This window comes from Leptopilina heterotoma, unplaced genomic scaffold, assembly GCF_015476425.1.
Source record: "Leptopilina heterotoma isolate Lh14 unplaced genomic scaffold, ASM1547642v1 Lhet_417, whole genome shotgun sequence".
In the NCBI taxonomy this organism is placed as follows: Eukaryota; Metazoa; Arthropoda; class Insecta; order Hymenoptera; family Figitidae; genus Leptopilina; species Leptopilina heterotoma.
This window is the reverse complement of record NW_025111076.1, coordinates 673027-688782: the sequence shown is the minus strand read 5'-3', so window position 1 is coordinate 688782 and position 15756 is coordinate 673027. Positions and strand designations below refer to the sequence as shown.

General features: G+C 29.4%; 1 protein-coding gene across 4 annotated transcripts in view; it reads right to left on the bottom strand.

The window, feature by feature from the left end:
* Positions 1–15756, bottom strand: part of LOC122506403 (beta-hexosaminidase subunit beta-like) — a 128301-nt gene that overhangs the window by 92353 nt on the left and 20192 nt on the right. For all 4 annotated transcript variants that reach the window (XM_043618546.1, XM_043618550.1, XM_043618548.1 and 1 more), the window contains exons 2-3: positions 6943–7144; positions 6708–6829 (exon numbers count right to left, since the gene is read on the bottom strand). In XM_043618546.1, the coding sequence (XP_043474481.1) occupies positions 6708–6829; positions 6943–7144 (324 nt within the window). The remainder of the gene's footprint in view (positions 1–6707; positions 6830–6942; positions 7145–15756) is intronic.

Genomic DNA, 15756 nt, shown 5'->3' with positions numbered 1-15756 from the left:
ATCAGCTTATAAATTCTAATCCAGTATCAAATCTTCATTAACTGCATATATGGAGTAAATTTAACACAAATTTATTAAAAATAAAGTAATAAGCTGCAAGAAACAGAATTTTGAGGGGATACCACTGACAAGGGACACCACTGACTTTTTGCTTTATTTCTCATTTTCGAAAAAGAAAGACTTTATTTTTAAGTTAAAGTCGTTGCGGTTTTTAAAGTACGTGTAATAACTGAAAATGAGATACAATAATATTTAAAAAATATTAATATTATGAACAATTTTTTCATGGGGACACAACTGACATGGTGTGCTCGTCAAAGTGTTACTTGCTTTCTGCCACCAACCGTACAAGTTATAGATGTGATAGAATGTTGTAATGTTTTTCCTTTAAGAAGCTATACATATCACCAATACTATTAACGCTTAATAAGGCAATTATCTGCACTAGGTTATTTAAATATCAGGCATGATATTCAAAATTTGCGATAATTACTTAAAAATATGAAACTTACGGACAAGCGATTTTGATTTTTTTTCTAGCACTGGATCAAAATTATTCTGCTAGCACAATTACTATATAAAAATATAGACTCCTAGCTGTACAAAATAATTTTTCTGGTACTAAAAATGTGAGAATCAACAATTTTTATTATTAGGTAAAGTTCTGATTTCTTAAGTGCGGACAAGGGACACCACTGACATTTTGCTTCTGATTCTTCTGCCAAATTTTTTCAGAGAATCTCTAGCGACTAAGAATTCTTAATAAGTAGAAGGAGTGATTAAGAAAATTAATTGACTTCAAAAACTTTTATATATGAACTAGTATTCCAGATTTTTGAGCAGGACATGAAAATGACATTTTAAATTAATTCACCCATATAATTTTTGTTTTCAACGCCTCTAAAAACATTACAGTTAATTGTTTGAAAAGGATCTTTTTTATTTTGAAAAATATTCCTTTAAATTGTGTCCAAAATCTTGAATTTTTTGAAATCTGACATGAAATTCGTAATTAGCGACCTAAAAAAGCTCCGAGTAACAAGTTTTAAGTGAATCCGATGACTTTTTACAAAACTCGTCCTCCATATTGGATCCGCCATTTTAAATTTTTTAAATCTGACATTAAATTCATAATTAGCAACCCCAAAAACCCCCGTGTATCGAGTTTCAAGTAAATCTGATGATTTTTTAAAAACACTCGTCTGACATATTAGATCCGCCATATTGGATCCACTATATTGGATTCACCATATTTAATTTTTTTAGTTTAACATGTCATTCGTATTTAGAAGCCAAAAATCTTAAAGGAACTATTTCGACTTCTTTTTTAACCTTATTATTCGAGTATAAATGTTAAATCGCTATTTTTCCATTATTTGATATGGTCAACTTTGACCCTCTATATTTCCTAAACGGGGCATATGCTCACCTTGAAATTTTTCAGGGATTATTTGGTCATCATATAAGGTAGTTCAAGTTGGGTGGGAGAAATCCAATATGGCTGACATCAGCTGATTTACCGGAGGACAAACAATGCATTGAATTCAATGGGACAAATCAGTTTTTTAACCATAACTTTTTAAATATTCATTTTTGAACCATAGTGTAATGGAAAATTATTCTTTATTTATCGAAATCTATTTTTTAAAACAATAAAATTTAATTTTTTGGTTTTATTGTTTTAAAAAATAGATTTCGATAAATAAAAAATAATTTTCCATTACACTATGGTTCAAAAATGAATATTTAAAAAGTTATGGTTAAAAAACTGATTTGTCCCATTGAATTCAATGCATTGTTTGTCCTCCGGTAAATCAGCTGATGGCAGCCATATTGGATTTCCCCCACCCAACTTGAACTACTTTATATGACCATTTGGTATAAAAAAAGTTTCAAAATTCGAGGTACGAAAAACGGTCATCTTTTGCATGGGGCTTGCCGAGACTCTTTACCTTTTCTTTGCCTAGAAATACATTTCAATAATTTAAATCAAAACTTGAAAGGGCCTTTGGGTATAAAACTCTTGAATTTTTCCACCTTAAGATCTTTTGAAACACAATTAATTTTCAAATAATATCATGATTTTTTTTATATTTTGCTTTCTCGTGGAGGAAGCTTTGTTGTCGTTTAATTTACAAAATTTTTAAAAATCCTTTAAACAAATCTTCTATATAGGACTATGTTTAAAAGACCCTGAACAATTGTCCGGATGTATGTGTGTGTGGATCCCGATTTTTGTGAACACGATAACTCGAAGTGGTTTTAACGAATTTGGCTAAAATTTGCCAGGTATATTTTTGTTATCAAAGTATCTCAATATCTTATATTCATAATATAATATAATATAATATAATATAATATAATATAATATAATATAATATAATATAATATAATATAATATAATATAATATAATATAATATAATATAATATAATATAATATAATATAATATAATATAATATAATATAATATAATATAATATAATATAATATAATATAATATAATATAATATAATATAATATAATATAATATAATATAATATAATATAATATAATATAATATGTCTAATATCTCTATTATCTTCAATATCTCAGTCGCGTTGAGGAAAATACGTTTTACTACCACTGGGGTGAGTAACTTTTGATCACCCTTTTTTGTTTGATGATCAATTGTATTTTAACGTAAAAAACCTAATTTTGTATAGCGGTTGGTGAACAACCTTCGTAATCATCCAGTAGAATTTTCTATCACGAGGCGAATTCTGTTTTTATTTTCAATCACGAACAGTAACGAGAAACGAGTCTCACGAGCTCTGTTAAATTTGAAGTTCCTGCCATATCGGTGAAAGAGTATTGACGACGAAGTCGAGACGATTTTTCGTACTTCATTTCAACTCTGTTATTGAACAGGCGAAAACCAATTTGTCGACGATCGACGTACGATCCGGCGCCGATCTACCAACGACCTACGCCACGTGCTGGGACTTCGATGTTTTATGTGAAAAATTGACATCTACATATTGGTAGATATTTGTATAATATTGACTACTAGAACGGTGAGACTCATTATTTTATCCTCTTATATGAACTTTTGACCACACTTCGTCGTGTTTTGTATATAATTTTAAAATCGCAATTTATGTTCCAAGAACCCATTACAATTTTTATTTTAATGTAAAAAGTAATCGAATCTAAAACCTGATCAGATCATCGTGACATTATTATATTAAATTATTGCTGAATGTGTGAAAGGTTTATAAAATTCAATTGTATCCGAGATATCGACAGTTGCATTGTTTGTTTATTCGTTCGTTTAAAATATATAGATATATTCAGTAATTCTGTCTTAGATTCTTTTATTTATTTAGTTTATTCTTTAAAATCCGTTACAAAATTTAATTTTTAATTAAATATTATTAAATTTAATAATATTTAATTTAAAATTAAATTTACAATTTATACTTTGTATAGACCAATCGATTCGTCTTGATGCAAAGAATAAGATTTTATTATATATTAACTTCAATAACCAACTTAAAAAAATTTTTTTTAGAAAAAAGTAAGAAAAAAAATTTTTTGAGCATTTTTCAAAGTCTATCAATCCATTTCAAGATATTTTGATGATAAATATGAGGCATTATTCCTGAACTGCCCCAAAAATAAAAAAAAGTTCTTGGATTTCCTTTATACTTTGGAAATATGTTACCCTAGTAGGTACAAGTTACTACACCAATTTACAGGTCCAACCCCCCACCCCAATCAAAAGGGTGGGGGGTTGAAATTTCAGCTTCAACTCGAACATGCATTCTTTAAACATTTGTAGTTTCTACTTAAATTATTCAATTAAAAAAAGTAAGTAGTGTTTTAGAAAGGTTTTTTTGTGTACTTTTAAAATATTTTATTTATATAATAAAAAAAAAATTTTTTTTGCAAAAATTTTTTAAAATAAATAGTTTTTTGCAATTTTGTGCAAGTTCGGTAGTTTTTATTTTCTTTTTAATAATCTCAAATGAAAGCTTGGGAATTCCCCTAAAAGAAGATATAAGTCTGAAAATGGGCCGAAACAATTTCCCAAAGATATAGTGTAATAAGTAAAATTTGTCCGTCCGCTCGCGCACTCCAGCGCGATGAACAGTGGGATTTTTTTTCAACTTACTATTGAAAATTGTCTAGAAACTACAAATTTTATCGGATGTTGATGTTCTTGATTTAAAATTACTAAGAGATCCATCAAAGTCGATTTTTGAATTTTTAATTGTTTATTTTTTTCTTGTTACTCAAAAATTTGACAAATTACAATATTTTTAGAAAAAATCTTGTTAGTTTTTTTATTTTTCCATTACACATGATCGAAATCAATTTAAATTAGTCTAGTATGACCACTGGACAATTAATAAAGCATAATACAGTTTATTTAAATTGTTGCAAACAATGTTAATTAACAAATAGATTACTTCGGACCTTCTTCATAAAAAAAATTGGTTTTTTTGCAGACAAGTTGAAATTTATGTCTAATTTAGTAAAAAACTATTTTAAAGTTAAAAATTATCATTAATATTAACAATTATATAAACAATAATAAACTTCCTTTTGTATTTGTAAACATTTTCGTCATTTTTTAAACTTTAAATATTTATATCATATGTACATTCTTTCAAAAACATAAAAAATTTATTTGCTTAAACAATTACATTTGTTATAAACAAATTTTTCATTTTTTAACAAATAATTAGCTTTTTTCATCAAACAAATTTTTTTCCTTTTTTATATTTACTATCATAAAAAAGAACTCCTTAATGAAATGGGAATACTATAAATTATTCATTTAATTTTAATAAACATTATAAGTTAACAAATATTTAACATTGTTCTTTTTTCACAGAAAAAATATATTTATTTATATGCATTTAAATGTAAACTGTTTTAACTGAATAATGGTTTACTTCATTAAAAATATAAATATTTCTTAACTTATAATGTTCGTTAGAATTAAATGAATAATTTATAGTATTCCCATTTCATTAAGGAGTTCTTTTTTATGATGGTAAATATAAAAAAAAGGAAAAAATTTTGTTTGATGAAAAGAGCTACTTATTTGTTTAAAAATGAAAAGTTTGTTTATAACAAATGTAATTGTTTAAGCAAATAAATTTTTTATGTTTTTGAAAGAATGTACATATGATATAAATATTTAAAGTTTAAAAAATGACGAAAATGTTTACAAATACAAAAGGAAGTTTATTATTGTTTATATAATTGTTAATATTAATGATAATTTTTAACTGTAAAATAGTTTTTTACTAAATTAGACATAAATTTTAACTTGTCTGCAAAAAAACCAATTTTTTTTATGAAGAAGGTCCGAAGTAATCTATTTGTTAATTAACATTGTTTGCAACAATTTAAATAAACTGTATTATGCTTTATTAATTGTCCAGTGGTCATACTAGACTAATTTAAATTGATTTCGATCATGTGTAATGGAAAAATAAAAAAACTAACAAGATTTTTTCTAAAAATATTGTAATTTGTCAAATTTTTGAGTAACAAGAAAAAAATAAACAATTAAAAATTCAAAAATCGACTTTGATGGATCTCTTAGTAATTTTAAATCAAGAACATCAACATCCGATAAAATTTGTAGTTTCTAGACAATTTTCAATAGTAAGTTGAAAAAAAATCCCACTGTTCATCGCGCTGGAGTGCGCGAGCGGACGGACAAATTTTACTTATTACACTATATCTTTGGGAAATTGTTTCGGCCCATTTTCAGACTTATATCTTCTTTTAGGGGAATTCCCAAGCTTTCATTTGAGATTATTAAAAAGAAAATAAAAACTACCGAACTTGCACAAAATTGCAAAAAACTATTTATTTTAAAAAATTTTTGCAAAAAAAATTTTTTTTTTATTATATAAATAAAATATTTTAAAAGTACACAAAAAAACCTTTCTAAAACACTACTTACTTTTTTTAATTGAATAATTTAAGTAGAAACTACAAATGTTTAAAGAATGCATGTTCGAGTTGAAGCTGAAATTTCAACCCCCCACCCTTTTGATTGGGGTGGGGGGTTGGACCTGTAAATTGGTGTAGTAACTTGTACCTACTAGGGTAACATATTTCCAAAGTATAAAGGAAATCCAAGAACTTTTTTTTATTTTTGGGGCAGTTCAGGAATAATGCCTCATATACCTGGCAAATTTTATCCAAATTCGTTAAAACCTCTTCGAGTTATCGTGTTCACAAAAAACGGGATCCACATACTTACATCCGGACAATTGTTCAGTGTCTTATTTAACATAGTCCTATATATGTATAGAAGAAAATTTGTTTAGAAGAATTTTAAAAATTTTGTAAATCAAACGACTACAAAGCTTCCTCCACGAGGAAGCAAAATAAGGATACTGAGAATTTGAACTCGGGTTAGAAGTGCCCTAAACCAAGATCCTGACCAATAACCTAAACAGCCAACTATCGTAGAAAAAATATTGCTCTTGGGGCAAGCTTGACATAAAAGCTTGGTAATATTGCACTGTCAGCATGCGGTAAGCTTTTCGCAAGGTTACGTGTTATCTGGGATTAATTTTGTAATTCAGTAACTGCCTGTGTAGAACAACAGGGATATCTAACTAGGCCTTGGGCAGAACTGAGTGACGTTCTCTACACGGATATAATTAATTATTCTTCTCTTACAAATTATACATACACTAGCTCCTATTCCAGATGGCGACAATAATTGTGTGAAAGTTTCAAGTCCCCGAAGAGCTCCCCAAACCGTATTGGCCCTCAAAATTGCCACATCCGATATGTCGGTAATTTCTAATGAATCTAAAAACAGAAAGTTTTTCTTTTCTTTTTCATATTTCTATTCTTCTAGAAAGATTTCTTATTGTAAATTAATTTCTTCGTAGATTATTTCTAATATTGTATAATTTACTTACACGATTCATCCATCTGAAAGTATGGTTGTGATTCACAACTATTTAATTTTTGAATCAACATTCCTGTCATAATTCCTGAAAATGAAGAATTGTGTTTTTCCATTCCGTGCAGTAAATGAGCAGCAGATTTTGCTTCCTCGAATATTATCGATTTGTATCTTTCAATTGCATCTTGTAAAATGGAACAATCGGTGTTTGTTGTCTGGAACATTTTATTTTTTATAAAACAAAAAATGTACTATATGAGTACAAAAAATACAGAAAACTTTTTCTTGTCTCGTCCCAAGTAACTGTTTGTTAGTAAAATGTTGGTTGATTTTCTACTTTCGCCATTAGTAAAAAAAATAATTATTAATAGAAAATAACTGAGAACAGTAGAGGACGTAATATTACAGTAATATTAAAATGTTCGCCTGATGGTAGTAATACTCGGTAACATTACAGTAATATTACGTTCTACTTATGGGGAATTAAATCAGTTACAACAAATTTTAGTTACATATTTTCACATAAATTAAAGATAGATTTAACTAATAATTAGTCATTATCAATAATTTGATTAGTAGAAAATTAGAAGTGTACTATTATTTGATCCAGTGACTGACTTTTTACTGACAAATTTTTTTGACAGGGTATTTTTTTTATTTTTTTGAGGAATTCAAATTTAGAGAAAAAAACGCGTTATGAAGCTGAAAATTATTTGAAAAACTCCGTCACACTAACTTTCAAGTACTGATAAATCCATCAAGTTTCACAAGTGGTCGCTGTACATATTCGATCTGTCATTCTGAATTTTCAAATTCTCACAACAAAAATCAGATTTAACGACCTTAAAAACACTAATTATGAATGTAAACTAATTTTTAAAAACTCTTTTTGTATTAATTTGTATTATTAATTAATAATTAATTAATTATTAAATATTATTAATTATATTATTATATTAATATTACATTTACAATTACTAATTAATATTTTAAATGAGTGATTTGCACTTAATTTATTGTAGAATTTACCGGCCCTGCCAAAATTGCATTTAAAATGAAAAAATATTGAACCGGGTATAAGTAAATATTAATAGTAAATATGACAGCAATTTAAAACCAAAGGTATATGAATGTAGGTGTTATACTACATATTATAATTCATTATAACCTCTGAAATGTCAGTACCGTGGTATGTCGCTTTTTTAAAATATCAAGTTTCAGTCAATAATTTTTATTAAAAATCTTCAAATAGGAACTCAGCATTTTTTTAACATGAATTACACATATATGTGAATAATTTTTGAATATAATAGGGGAGAGGGCCCCAAGATGGACACCTCTTCGATTGATGGCTCTAAAATCCAAACCGAATAAGATATGTTAAAATGTTTTATACTAAATGAAAGTACAATTTATTAGGTAATTTATGGCCACTGAGATAAAGTTTTATTTTGAACTTAAACATTTTTATAGCATTTTTTCTAATTGTTAAAATTTTTGACCAAAAAAAAGTGGCCCCAAGATGGACACCTTCTTAAAAATCACTTTAAAGTGTGGTAAATTAAAGATAAACATCCTGTATTAATTTTTAAACTAATGTTTAATCATTTTATTCTATTTACTAGGAATAACATTATTAAAAATCTTAATTTTATAACTTGAGAATAAAAAAAAATAACATATTTAACTTTAATTTGACAAGTTAAGATATATCGTTATATCGAATTCTCTATCGATAGCTCTACATTCCATGGCAGTAAAAATAAAAAATCTCAATTTTGAGGCTTACAAAATTATTAAAAAAATGTGTAATCGAAAGCATGAAAATAAATACATTGAAAAGTGGTGTCCATCTTAGGGTCTCGAAAGTGTCCATCTTAGGGTAAATGACACCATTTTTTGAAACCTAGAAAAAAATTGTATACAAACAAAATATTAATAAAATCATTTTAGAATATTATTATATGATAAATAAATAATATTATAACGATAAATACCTATCTAAAATCAAAAATTTAAATAACTTTATCGACTTGAGAAAAATCGGAAATAAAACTTTTTTTGACAAAAAATTCAGGTGATATGCGCAGTAGAAAAAAAACTGGTTTTATTTTTCAAATATGCATAAAAATCTTCGTCTATACAAACAACAAAAATAAAAAAATTGAGAAGATGCTGTCACTTTAAACAAAAATTTTATAGGAAATGTCCATCTTGGGGCCCTCTCCCCTACACTTCTCAATACGTCTTTTATATTAATAAACAGTAAAACTCTTTTGTTGACAAATTTTTCCAATTTTACAATATTTATTTACTTACAGTAAAAGAATTTTAACCGAATTATAATGCTATTAAACATTTTCAACATAAAATCTGATCTATTAGCAATAAATAACAGTTGAAGAAGTAATAAAATTAGACGATTTTAATATTTAAAAAATATTTTTTTATAGAAAAACGAATTGTACAAAAAAACCAGTCATTACCGTGTCACTACTAATCTATTAAAGTAGACACTATTTTTTTCAATTGTCACAATTTTTTTGAAGACTATATGTGGGAGAAATGATCTTCAAAAGGAAATCAATTGTACATTATTATCCATATAAGGTTAAAAAATGTGTCAAATGTCAGTACCATGGTATTACATGAAATGTCAGTACCGTGGCATTCGTGGCTATATAGGAAACGCGCTATAACCTTTATCGGTCTATTCAAAATGTTTATTTGTCAACCAAACAGATAAAGAAGAATACAATTTTTTAAAAGTTTTTCGTTCTTAGGTAGAAACGGCATTCTTTCAAAAACTAATTATGGTCCTACACCTAAGGTTTTAGTAACTGTTTTTAAAGGAATGATGTGTGCTCTCTCTAATTGGGGTATAAATTTTGCATGGACTATAAGTAAAACACATTTGATGGGCATTTATCGGGCAATATTCACATCTACTAGGATTATTACGGGTTCATTTCGCACGGTTCCTATTCCGATCCTTTTATCTGAAGTAGGAATTCCTCACCCATCACTGACAAGATCACATAGTGAACAACAGACATCACTGAGATCTTCTCAATATGAAACCAGTGTCTCTAATATTAAACTTAGAGCATTACAAGATGAATACTTGGAATCAACAAAGATAAAGGCTATTGACAAAATAGGCATATTGGCCTCATATGGATTTACAGAAGGGTTGAGAAATCTGATGATTATCCCTTCCAAACCTAACTCCAGACAGTTAAACTATTATCAACTTCACTTTATGGAAGATATAAGGTATCAACTCATATTCAGACAATTGTGAAATTGGCCGACAAATACAAGAATTTAGACTTGGGAGGGTTAAATTTTGTTTGGATACCGGGACATGTGGGCATAAATGGTAATGATGCCGCAGACAAAATTGCAAGGTCTGCAGCCGAGCTACCCTTTCCCCAACGTAATAAAATCTCATATGAAGACCTTAAAAAACTAATTAAAAAAGATAATGATGATTGGACTAAACTTTGCTGGCCATTTGGACCAATTTACCAATCCAACAACTTATACTATCAATATGTTAACGTAAAATCTATTAAACCTTGGTTTAAGAAATTTAATTTAAACAGATACTCTACTAACCTTATCATAGCATTATTAATGCTCGAACTAGGTCCGTAAATCCCGTAAAAGTCCGTAACTTTGCTTGAAGTCCGTAAAAGTCCGTTTTTTTTAAAAAAGATCCGTAAAGTGATTGAAAAAGGTCCGTAAAGTACGTAAATTATACGATATAATCCTCTATTATATTAAGTTGAAGAACGACCGACCGACCGACCGACCGACCGACCGACCGACCCTAGCCGTATATATATGTATATATCTTTTAAAAACAATATTAACACAAATGTATACAAATTCACAAATCACGCATGCGCAGTAGTGTTATATCAATGTCAGGCATGCGCAGTAGTGTTATATCAATGTCAGGCATGCGCAGTAGTGTTGTGTCAATGTTAGGCATGCGCAGTAGTGTTGTATCAATGTTACGCATGCGCAGTAGTGTTCTGTAAATGTTACGCATGCGCAGTAGTGTTCTGTCAATGTTACGCATGCGCAGTAGTGTTGTGTCAATGTTAGGCATGCGCAGTAGTGTTGTATCAATGTTAGGCATGCGCAGTAGTGTTATATCAATGTCAGGCATGCGCAGTAGTGTTGTGTCAATGTTAGGCATGCGCAGTAGTGTTGTATCAATGTTAGGCATGCGCAGTAGTGTTCTGTAAATGTTACGCATGCGCAGTAGTGTTCTGTCAATGTTACGCATGCGCAGTAGTGTTGTGTCAATGTTAGGCATGCGCAGTAGTGTTGTATCAATGTTAGGCATGCGCAGTAGTGTTATATCAATGTCAGGCATGCGCAGTAGTGTTGTGTCAATGTTAGGCATGCGCAGTAGTGTTGTATCAATGTTAGGCATGCGCAGTAGTGTTGTGTCAATGTTAGGCATGCGCAGTAGTGTTGTGTCAATGTTAGGCATGCGCAGTAGTGTTGTGTCAATGTTACGCATGCGCAGTAGTGTTCTGTAAATGTTACGCATGCGCAGTAGTGTTCTGTCAATGTTACGCATGCGCAGTAGTGTTCTGTCAATGTTACACATGCGCAGTAGTGTTGTGTCAATGTTACGCATGCGCAGTAGTGTTGTGTCAATGTTACACATGCGCAGTAGTGTTCTGTAAATGTTACGCATGCGCAGTAGTGTTCTGTCAATGTTACACATGCGCAGTAGTATTGTGTCAATGTTACGCATGCGCAGTAGTGTTCTATGAATATCAGTCATGCGCAGTAGTGTTCTATGAATATTAGGCATGCGCAGTAGTGTTCTATCAATGTCAGGAATGCGCAGTAGTGTTCTATGAACATCTAACATGCGCGCAAAACACCCACACATGTATACTTACACATAGACACTAATCACATGTACATAATTAAACAAATGAGTACATAAACATGTACTCATATGCAGATATAAACTCCTACATATACACAAATCACATACATAGATTTAACCCTGAAACCGCACCCTGGGTGTGCGACACCCATATTCCTGCTTTTTACACCAATATATCGTTTATATTTGCAAAAATTAAACATGTGTCGCTATTGGACGGTACATTTTGTACTTAAGTTTATGTTCCGTGAGTAATATTTGTCTCCCATGTATCTTTGCGTATTTGAAAACTTTATGAAGTTGAAAGCGAAAAATTTATAAGTTGCTGACACCTAATTTTCGGTTTGAGGTAATTTCAGTAGTTTAAAAAATTTCTTTTTTAATTATTAAAATTAAATAATAAGATCATTTTTCCAAAAGAAAATATCCTATTCCAGCTTGGAAAACACACTTAAAAGTCCCTGGGTGTCGCACACCCAGTGTGCGGTTTAAGGATGGATTCGGCAGTGTGCGGTTTAAGGGTTAATAAACAATTGATAATATAAATTGTTGAATTTTTTAAGGTTCGTTGATGCACTTAGTGTGTGTTGAAATTTTTTTAAATATACATAAATACCTCAGTCGCTAATACTGCGCTGTCTGTGTTGTAAGGGAACTTATTTATTTACTTGTGTATTTACTTATTTATTTGTTTGACAGAAATCAACAATAATTTTTTAAATGAATAATCAGTGAAAGATGACTTATATTTCTGTAAGTGTAATTTTCAACTGACTTTTAGTAAAATTATTTGTTAGACAGAAATTTACAATAATAAATAAATTACAATAAAATAACAATCAGTGAAGAATGACTGATATTTTAGTACTTTTCAACTAATTTTTAGTAAAATTCCACTGATTATGAATCCAAAGTCACTTTTTAAAATTACAAAATGGCGAATCCAGGATAGCGGACGAAAATGAAAGATTTAGTAAGAGAATACGTAAAAATAACATTTCGTATAATGTACAATGACAATTTTTTAAAATGTCACTTCATAATTTTTGTCTTATTACACAATGATTTTAAATAAAATAATTTATATTTTTATAAATATTAATAATTTTTTACATTTTCTAACCACTATTAGGTTTTTTTGTAAATGTTCAAACTCTGGTTTAGAAAGAAAAATTTATATTATTATACAACTATATTGTCTAGACTTGCAAAAACCCAAAGTCTAGACTTTGTCGTAACAATATTGTTACAATATATATTGTAACAATATTGGTGACGGTGACGTGCGTAAGAATAATGCAGTAAAAATTTCAAAAAAACATTTCCCAACAAAATTAATGAAACAGCATTTTTATATAGTTTACGAGATAAAAATTCCTGAAAAAAGTGTTGAAATTATTTGATTGAAGAGCGTTCACAAATGATGTCACGCAATTTTTCGGGATTTTATACCCCCCCCCCTCCCCCTGTCAAACAAATTCACCTTGCAAAATATTAAAAATTTTGTAAAACTTTTTGGCACACTTATTTAGGACCCTAAACACTATCAAATTACAAAGTACCCAAGTATCACAGAATATAACCTTAAATTGAAGGGAATATTGCATTTCATATTCGGAATATTCCAGTGGAATGTTCCAGAGATCTTAAAGTAATATTAAAATGTCCGCTGCACAGGAATATTCCAAGATAACATTTAGGGAATGTTCCACGGTTATATCGAAGTAATATTCCAGGATAATGTTGAAGAAATGTTCCACCGTAATATTATGGAATATTCCAGGGTGATGTTGAGGGAATGTTCCCAGATAATATTAAATACACTGCAAGCCCGATCAGCGGTCACCCGATCAGTGGTCACTTGTTTACGTCGTTTGTAGATGGTGCGAGCGAGGGGCAAAGAGGGAGTCGAAAAGTTGTGGCAGTAGCGTATACATTAAAGACGCTCTGGCCCCTTAAAAAAAAATTCAGTAGTCAAGTAATGGTAACCCATCACAAAACAGTTCGTACGGTCCTATATGTTTACGCCCGATCAGCGGTCAAGCACTCCCGGAGCTGACCGCTGATCGGGCTTGCAGTGTATGTTGAAAACACCATTGAAAATCGTTTTTACTAAAGAAAGAAGATAAAGAGAAAAAAAGTCAAATTTTTTCAAAGTATGAAATTTTTGAATATTTCCAGGGAATATTCCCTTAAGGAGGTTAGTTCAAAATCATGAATCATAGAGATTCGTTTGAAATTTGCAGCAAAATTAAATGACATATTAATGCATATTATTGTTAAATCTGAGCCAATTTGACCGTATAGTTTTCGAGATATTGACGGCCAAAGTTTACTATTTTTCTCAGTATTTAGCATTGAGCTAATGGCCGCAAAAAAAAATGAAAAAAAAATAACAACTTGTTTAATAACTTTTGACACAGCGGAGAGATTCAACTCAAAATTAAAGCAAAATTAATTCAATGTTTAAGGAACATAATACTTCAAAGAGAACGAAATTGACCGTTTAGTTGCAGAGTATTATTTATCCAAAACTTAAAGTTACTTGTAATTTTTTTTTTGACGTGAGTGACGCGGAGTGCGTGGCAACATCGCAACTGTTGAGAGCGGTGGGAGAAGCGGAGTAGCGCGGTAATTCAAATAAAGCTGAGTACTGAAAAATACACTATTTCAAAAAGTGAAAAAAAAAACTATTTATTAAATTGTCAAACTAAAGAAAAACTATTCTCCATAACGAAAGTTAACCAAAACTGACCAAAACAACACTAATTCGCATGCGCTCGCATCAGCTGTTCATGTCATGTTGCCAGATCTCTAACTGCAAAGCACTACGTTCTTCAAAATATTACTGTTTTTTCTTAAAATTTTAATTATTTACAGATTTTTACATAATAATGTACACAACATTATTTTAAAAAATGATCTTTTAATTTACATATTAAAATTTATTTCATATTTGAACATTTAAAAAAAAATAGTTATCTTGACTACCGTCGTGAACCTATCCTCCTTAATATTCATTCAACATTACCTTGGAATATTCCATTAATATTACGGTGGAACATTGCCTCAATGTTATTTTTGGAATATTTCTGTGGGGCGGACATTTTAATATTACTTTAAGATCCCTAGAATATTCCGAATATGAAATGTAGTATTCCCTTCATTTTAAGGTTATATTCCGTGCTGCTTGGGTATAAGCAAAACCAAAATTTCATCGGTTCATAGAGCCATTGAACGCCCCATAAAGCATTTTAAGATGATTCACATTTTGGACAAGTTAAAACCTACGATATTGGCTGGTTTTAAAAAAAAATTTAGGGGAAAATCTGTCAAAAGTACTAAAAGATATGCAAATTTTATTTTTGAAATATCTTTTTTATTTTTTGTGTAGGGGGCGTGGGGTAATGGGAGCTTTTAAATTTCACGTACTTAAAAGCCTTAAAATTCGCTGCGATGTCTAGAAAATCTTAAACAACCTTTGTTTATATCATTACAAAACAAACGATTACATTCTTGACAAATTTTTAGTAAAGACAAGGGAAAATGTATTTTTTGAGTTTTCGTTGTAAAATGCAAAATATTTCTAAACATCACCATAAGTAGTTAAAATCGTATTATTTAGTTCTGTTTTTTCATTATATTATAGGTGAATATGGGGCAGCTCCATACGAAAAGCAAATGGTGGATCACCGATTTTTCTTAAAGTTTGTAATTTTGTAGTACTTGGGGTACTAAATAACTGTGCCAAACAGTTTTGCAAAAAAAAATTTTTTTTGCAAGATATTTAGATTTGAAAAATCGGAAACTGAAAAAAATGACTTTTTTTGAGAATTTTTATTTCGAAAACTATTGATTCTACAAGAAAAAGTCATTTATTCAAAATTGTAGAGAAAATGTCAATCT